Source organism: Nematolebias whitei, chromosome 2 (genome assembly GCF_014905685.2).
Source record: "Nematolebias whitei isolate Nwh7 chromosome 2, NemWhi1, whole genome shotgun sequence".
Taxonomy (NCBI): domain Eukaryota; kingdom Metazoa; phylum Chordata; class Actinopteri; order Cyprinodontiformes; family Rivulidae; genus Nematolebias; species Nematolebias whitei.
In genome coordinates, this window is record NC_056499.1 from 38,169,624 (window position 1) to 38,178,137 (window position 8,514).

The 8,514-nt window shown below is 37.5% G+C and overlaps 2 protein-coding genes across 2 annotated transcripts in view; one reads left to right on the forward strand and one right to left on the reverse strand.

The window, feature by feature from the left end:
- Nucleotides 1–8,514, forward strand: part of LOC119424126 (GRAM domain-containing protein 2A-like) — a 975,280-nt gene that overhangs the window by 636,590 nt on the left and 330,176 nt on the right. The window lies entirely within an intron of this gene.
- LOC119426851 (activating signal cointegrator 1-like) lies at nt 5,201–8,396 on the reverse strand. The gene is made up of 5 exons (XM_037694437.1): nt 8,388–8,396; nt 7,759–7,952; nt 7,518–7,642; nt 5,322–5,413; nt 5,201–5,230 (listed from the first exon to the last, which is right to left on the reverse strand). The coding sequence occupies exons 1-5, from the start codon at nt 8,394–8,396 to the stop codon at nt 5,201–5,203; spliced, it is 450 nt and encodes a 149-aa protein (XP_037550365.1).

The window sequence follows — 8,514 nt, forward strand, 5'->3', positions numbered from 1 at the left end:
GGGGCCTTATGTCGGGTGGGGGTGTTATTTATGGCTGCTCTGTGCAAGTGGACACACACACACATACACACACCCTTTCACAGGATGAAAGGGCAGTCACACTGCCTGCAAACATGATTTTACAGCCCTGAGTGGAATGAGTGGTGGAGGAGAGAATGAGGACAGAGCACAAAGGGGGAAAGCCTTTAAATTTACAGGTCCCGGCAGTCAGGATGCAACTGTGTCGCAGCACACATTTTCAACGTTTAAAAAAAAAAAGACAATTGTCTTTACGAAGGTAGACAAATGTGTGGAAGCGGATTTAGGATTTAAGTAAGCATGGAAACACAAGCATAACATCTCAAAAGATAAGCTCTGCTTTTTCAATTTCTGCTTTTTTTTAGAATGCAACACAAAACTGCGCAATTTCCTTTTGCAATCTGTTTCAGATTTTCATCAAAGATGGCAAATAAGCATGTGTGAACATCTGCATGAAGGCTTGCAGCTTTGCGGGGCCGGAGCATATTTATACAACATGTAGAAGCTGCACAATTTCCTGTTTACGCTGTTTACCAGTAGACGGACTGTGTATACGAGTGTACAGGCTTGTCACAAAAATCAACAACAATCTAATCACAAATATAAATAAAAAAATCCATAACTATGTCTAAACTAGAGAAAGTGCCTTTCCTGCGAAAATGTAGTGTGAATGTTTATTGTTTATTGTTCAAGAACTCGCTAAAAAAATGCTGAAATTATCTAAAAACTGCTGAAATTATCTAAACACATGATGAAATTTAGCTGAAATGGAAGAACAAGCCTAAATTAGCAGAAGAAAGCAGAAAGAACACATTTGCTGAATTAGGTTTAAATAAAAAGAAATGAGCCACAAAAATTAGGAAATTACCGGTAGCTGAAAGCTACCGGTAAAAGCTGAAATTAACAAAAAATAGCTGTGAAGTAGATGAAAAGGCAGAAAGGAGCTTAAACTACCAGAAGGAAGTAGAATGAGCTGAAATTAGATAACAATTTTGGAATTAGATGAAAAAGCTAAATTTAGCACAAAACAGCTAAAAAGTACCTGAAATAGAATAAAAAAGCTTAAACTAGTAGAAAAAGCTGAAAGGAGCATAACAAGCTGAAAAGAGCAGAAATTACCACCAAAAACTTGAATTTATCTGAAAACAGTTGAACTTAGCTGAACAATGCTTAAAAATAGCTGATAAGATGGAACAGACTTAAATTAGCAGAAAAAAGCAGAAATAACCGGTTTGCTGAAAGAAGCAGAAAGGAACACAAAAAACTGGAAATTATCTGAATAAAGCTAAAATTAGCACACACAAAAAACAACAGCTGAAAAGTAGCTAAAAAAGCAGAAAGAAGCTGAAATTAAAGAAGGAAGTGGAGAGAGCACATTTTTGTGAATTCGGCTAAAAAAAGTTGAAATTAGTGCAAAAAAAGTGGAATTAGCTGAAAAAGCTTTAATTACCAAAAAAATGGCTAAATAGTAGCTGAAATGGTGGAAAAGCTGAAACTTGCATAAATAAACTGTAAGGAGTATAACAAGCTGAAATTAGTAAAAAGAAGTTAGAAGAAGCACAAAAATGTTGTAGTTAGTAGAAAGAAGCTGAAAGGAGCACAAACAGCTGAATAACACAGCTGAAATTAGCTGAAATTAGCTGGATTTTTTTTTTTTAATTTGCACAAGGAAGTTGAAAGAAGCTGAAGCAGAACAAAATATGAAAGGAGTAGTAAAAGGTTGTAAACAGATGGAAAGATTTGAAGGATGTAAAATGAGCTCAATTCATTTTCTGAGGAAAAAATGGAGGAAAAGGCTAAATATTTCAAAAAGCTAAAGTCGCACAATACCAAAAGTCACAGCAGGACTGTCCTGAAAGAGCTGAACGTTTTGATATAGGACTTGTTGAAATAGATTAAAAACTGCGGGATGAGAAACTCAGCAAAAAACGTATGGAAGAAAAATGGATCAACGTTTCATAAACATTCACACAATAAACAGCTGCATTCACTCACATTAAAAACAGCTGAGTAAAAAAAAAGAAAAAGCAGGGGTGCACATTTCACTGTTTTACACCCTTTTAATGAGTTGACTGACTAACATAATTTAAAACCAGCAGAACAACTGTTTAGGTAATGCACAATGTCCAGTGATTTAAAGAAAACGTTTGCAGAGTGCATATGCTCTACCATGGACATGCAGCCAATCAGCTCCCACATTGCAAATAATCTACTGGGAAACTAACTGCCTGTTCTGTTTGCACTGGGAAGTGAGAAGTTCTGAGTTCCAAGTATTAAAAAATAAAAAAATAAAAATCAGCAGGAACTTCAGTTCGGAAAGTCGGGAGATTCTTGACGAGTACAGATCTAAAATCCAATATGGCTACCTTGTGCCTGAAAAGCTGTGATAGCTGCAGTAACAACGTTTTATTTTTAGTCTGTGTATCAGTATCCAGTCACACAGACACTACTGTTCAGCTCTATTAGTGGATGTGTTCATGAAGGGTTTGAATGCAGAGAAATCCATTATTACCAGCTCGTATTGCTAATGCTCATTTGCCTGGTCACTAAGCACATCTGGTCCCAACAGCACAGCTGTCTGACTGGAACCCTGTCAATTCTCAGATCAGAGTTCTGACTTCTCAGGTTAATGGATCGCGGCATAAAAACAACCTCATTAACAAAATAGTTTGACCGCAAAGACAATTTACCTGCTGCTGTTGTTTATAAATCGTATATTGAGCCATCCCACAAAGTTGTAAGCTTTTGTTAACGACCACAGCTTCGCAGAACCCAAGGATGTGTGGACTGTAACTTAGCTGCATTTAATTGGAGCATTGCACATAAAATGTGTTGGACATTTTCCCGTTTTGAATCCTGCCTCAAGCTGGCCGCACAGATCGTCTGTCATCACTACTTCACACCTTGAAACCACAAAGCTGGCTTACCCTTTCATATGTTGACCATTACAGCACTGTTACTACCACAGGCGGCGCCTTTAAGGCAAGACAGCAGCAGGCTTACTTTAACACCCCCCCACCCCCACCCCAGTGCCACGTGCATCCTTGTAGAAATCACACCAAGATGGCAAGAAGGCGACTCAGGCGTAGCTTAAAGTGTTTTGAGAAAGAAGTTGAAGAGATGAACAGTTTGGTTCCTCCACAAATCTACTACCGTACTGTCATGTAGCAAAACAAATAGTATTCACAGAACTGTGTGAATGTTTATGAAGCGTTCACACTACTGCGATCCATTTTTCTTCTGCATGTTTGTCGGCGTGACTCTCATCCCGTAGTTTTCAAGCTGTTTCAACAAATCATGAATCAAAATGTTCAGCTCGTTCAGAAGGGTTCCATGACTTTTGGTATTGGTGCAACTTTAGCTTTTTGAAATGGCTTTTATGCCACTTGCTTTTCTCTTTGGAAATTAATTGAGCTCATTTTCCATCCTTCGTATCTTTAGATCTGTTTGAAACCTTTTACTGCTCCTTTTACTTTTTGTTCTGGTTCAGCTTCTTTATGTAATGTTTTTTTAAATCAGCTACTTTCAGTTTATTTCAGCTGTTTTTTCAGCTGTTTTGCGCACCTTCCTGCTTTATTCTGCTAACTACATGTTTGTGCTTCTGATAATTTCAGCTTGTTCCTTTCAGCTTATTTCTGCAAGTTTCAATTAATTCTGCTATTTCAGCTACTATTTAGCTGGTTGATACTAATTTGAGCTTTTTCAGCTAATTCCACATTTTTTGCACTAATTTAAACTTTTTTCCTGCCTAATTCAGCAAAAATGTGCTCTCTCCACTTCATTCTGGTGATTTAAGCTTCTTTCTGTTTTTCTTAGCTACTTTTCTGCTGTTTTTGGAAAATTTCTACCTTTTTCCACACCATTTCAACTGATTCTGCTTCTTTCAGCCTAAATGGGCATAGTTGTGCTCTCTCAACTTCCTTCTGGTTATTTAAGCTTTTATCTGCCATTTCAGATACTTTTCAGCTATTTCTTGCTAATTTCAGTTTTTTTTTGCTACTTTACTCATTTTGTGCTCATTTCTGCTGCTTATTTAAACCAAATTTAGTAAATATGAGTTTTTGCTGCTTTTTTCTGCTAATTTAGGCTTGTTCTTCAATTTCAGCTACATTTCAACGTGTTTTTAGCTAATTTCAGCTGTTTTTCAGCAAGTTCTTCAGCAATAAGCGTTCACAATGCATTTTTGCGAGAAAAGCAATTTCTCTAGTTGGTCTTGTAACTAATTATTTTGTTCATTCTGATTATTTTTAGTATGTATAAAATGTCAGGGAAGACAAAAACAATTAAAAGGTTTTCTAAAATGTGTAATAAAAGCTAAAACATCATTTTATCACTGCTGAATGATCCATAAATTGTTACTTCTGCTAAAATAAAATACAATCAAATCAAATAAAGACAAAGAGAAGGCAGTAAAATTAGACTGGCAACTTCAGAAATCTGCTCTCCCAGTGCCAGAAGCAAAACAGCCTAGGTGAGGATGGCAGTGTAATTAGATTCGATTGTGTTAAATTGACTGAATGTGAAAGCAACTCTGTATCCCCCTAATGACTGAATGGAGCCGGTGTTTTCAAGGTTTAAACAACGTAACTGCACAATCAGTTACCATAAATGGGTATAAAAGCTGAAGTAAACAGGTAACAAGTTTTGGAAAACAGCAGTGACCATGTTGCAACGGTGCAGTCCTGCTTTGACACATCACATTTTTTGAAACCAGCAATGCACTTCAAGTCAAATTTCTTTTTTCCAACAAAGATTTTCACAGAAACCTGAATTGACTGGGAGAACTAGTCAGTGTGCACACCACTACTTTGCTGACAAGTGTGCAGTTTCAATGAAAAAGCTTGTATTTGTGTTGCTGCTGTTCTTCCTGTGGTGCATACTACCTCTAGTGGGGCACTTTACAATCTGTCAAGTAGCAGCTGCTTGTTAAGGCTCAGTCTGCCTCCTGCTGGTAAATAAAAGTACTACATCAACATGATCCAGTGCGGCTGTTCCCAAAAACAAAAATAATCAGAACAAATCAGCTTTTCCAAACAAAGTAACTTACATAAAAGTTTAAGCTTCTGTTTTTTAACCATTTGTGGGATTTCAAGGACAATATTTAGCAGCTGCTAGCTCAAAATTAGACATGAGACGCCCACAAATTTATGTCAACATGTTTAAACCAGGTGTTCTGTGTGTGCTATAAGGAGACAATATAGTTGAAATTTGCCTGTACATGTCAAAGAGCAAAAAAGATCAGATAAACAGGACAGCACCTGAGTTCTAGTTAATTTAACTAAAAAATGATGAGGGTCACAAACCTGCTCTCTGAACTGCTCTTGAGACAGACAGTCAGTCATGTTGACACAGCCCAGCAGACATCCAGTGGGGTAGTCTTTAGGAAACTTTGGCTCTGCAGAGATGAAGGGAGAAGCCACAGATTTACAGTCATGTGAAACTATGAGGCATCACTAACACTTTACTTCAACCTCAGAACTAAACATGTTCAGCATTTATTAGAACAAGAGAAAAATGTTATTGTTTATTTGACATATGCAGGTTAAGACAAGGTCAAAGATGCAATGAAATGTTCAGGATGAGAAGAACCGATTCGACTCACTAAAAAAACAAGAAATACTAAAGCATGTATATAAGGGTAAAGATAAAGTACAAAAAGTGAAAAAGAAACAGAAGTATAATATTCAGAAGGTCCAAAAGAAATACAGAAAACAACAACATGGTAGAATATAATAGTGCAAGTAGGATGAATTAGTATAAATATGTATTTCAAGGTAGTAATATTAGCTTAAATGCACATGATATGCATATATAATGCACATAACTAACATAAACTACACAGGTTGTGTGACAGGTTATTGCACAGTTAGTGAGTGACACTGAGATTAACTGAATTATGATGGTAAGGTAGTGACATATATGATACAGCCACATACTGCAGCAGCAATAAACAAAGTAGTTGTCACAGATGTGGCTTGGTGCAATGTTATTGTCAGTAGGCCTCTCATGATAAACAATAAATTAATTAATTGCATGATAAATGAAAATTATCGAGCTCATATTCATTTATCGGCTTTATTGTGTCTTTGTGTCTCTCTCTTTCTACTGAAGACACTGGATGACAAAAGGTTCAACTCCGGTGCTCTTCACTGACCCCTCACTTTCTCTTTTTTCTCGTTTCTTTAAAATCCGTTTTAACGATCCAAAAACGCATTTTTGGATCGTTAAAAGCAGCTAAGCTAAAAAGCTAAGCTAAAAGGTCGACCTCAGGGAGAAAAAAAGCTCTGTCTTGTCAAAGCTCCTAAAATCATGACTGAAACCCGTGCTTTCGTATAAAAAGTTGTTTTTCTCTAAAAAAAAAAAAAAGAAGCTGAGAACTTGTTTACTGATTTTTTTTATTAAAAGTTTTGTGTGAAAAATGCTATGCTAAAGAGCTCAAACTACACCAAGCGTCCGCCAGTTTGAGAACCAAAAACAAAAGGAAAGAGAGACAGCTCATGTCACTTCAAGGGACCTCCCAATCAAATTTTCATAAAGAGACACGCTGCTCACTCCCTCACTATCCATCTTTCGGTTCAAACAGTCGTATACTGCCATCTAGTGGACAAAAAAGTACTACACACAAATAATAACCAACATTTCTTCTTAAATTTGACAATAATTACTAATTATTGTCAAATTTCAAACAATATTATCGTTTATCGCAATAATTTCTCAGACAATTAATCACCCAGCAAAATTTGTTATTGAGACAGGCCTAATTGTCGGTATTCAGTATTATTATTGAGAGTTCAGTAATCTGACAGCTTGTGGATAATAACTGTCTTTGAGTCTTTTTGCGCACGATGGCAGACTCCTGTATCATCTGCCTGAGGGTAGTAGATGGAAGAATCCTTGTACTGGGTGGGTGTGGTCCTTAATGATGCTGCGTACTTTACGCATACATCGGCTGTGGTGGATGTCCTGGATGGCGTGGAGACTGTTACCAGTGATGTCCTCTGCTGTTTGCACCACCCTCTGTAGAGCTTTCTGACTGTGACTGGTGCAGTTCTCGTACCACCCTGTGATGCAGCCTGTCAGCAGGCTCTCGGTGCACCTATAGAAGTTTGTGAGGATGCTGATGTTCGTACCAAACTTCTTTAGTACTCTTAGAAAGTAGAGTCTGTTTTAATCAAAGTCTTTTTATAGATTTTTTTGTTTTTTAGAACACACTCAAAGTAGAGTCTTTGTTGGTATATGTAAGCCCAACTTATTGCTTTTGAGACACATCAGAAGACAAAAACTCTTGTTTTTAACTATGTATTGTTTTTTTGAGTGCTTCTAATTTTCCAGACAGTTACAATCATCTGAAATTAATCTAGTGAAATAGATTGTCCAATAACTTCTATAGTGCTTACTTATGCTTAGTAAGAGACATCTGATGTGGCAGCAGTTTTTATGATGGCCAAGCCTAAGATAAAACTATTCATTAATTTATTACCTGTGTAAAGTACGATTACCTTTCTTGTAGATGTGTCGGTGCATGGCTTCCACCTCAGCAATCTCCTGAGGAGTGGGTTTCTTGGCTGCAGCAGCAATCCAAAGTCGGCCTCGGTGTGATGTGTACCACGTCCGTCCTTCCACCCTAAACACAAAATACATAACGTTACAACATGATAATTTTAGTGCCCTGAATGACAGAGAATTAAAACTAAGTTGGACCTGTGTTGATATTTTTTATTTGCTTTTTGTGCTTCTTACCTCTTGATGCCTTTGACCAGCAGTGAGGCCCACGGCTGATGCATGCTGAGGCACCAGCCTCCATCAGAGATCTCCTGCAGCTCTCTGTCCTGGAGCCGCAGCCGATGGCGTTCCTCTCCTCCTTTCTGCTCCACCAAACCTTTTCTCTCATCCTTGGGTCGCTTGTGGTGTTCACTGCTTCCAATATCCACCCACTAGAAAGTTTATTCACTGTCAGAATGTGTTGCATGTAGGGATGCACAATATTGGATTATTGGCCAATATCTGATATGCCAATATGTTAAAATTTATTTGACTCCGATACCAAATACCTATATTTTTTCCCCAAGACCTACTTACAGAGATACATAGCTTTCTCTGCTGTGGAATTAAAATACTCCATTATTCTGCATGGTCTTTGTCAATTTGGCCTGCTGCCAAATGCAGACGCCAAAAAGGGGGCTGAAAATGATGTTTACTGTCAAATTTATTCACAACATTTACTCTCTATAACACTTCTTAAAATGGTTAATTAGGTTTCGAAGTGTTGTAGAACTTCATTTTTGCTCCTCCTCGCATCAATGACGCTAAGCAGTCATTGCAAATAGCAGTTCTGCTATCAGATTCTGACACTTAAAAAACTACCACACCGCCAACATTTTTACTTTTTCCTCTCCCACTGTGATCAGATCAGGTTGGTGCGCGTGACATCATAACATTGTGCTGGCACTGCAGGCATACTTATTATTGGGTTGTCATACAAAAACAGCACCATAT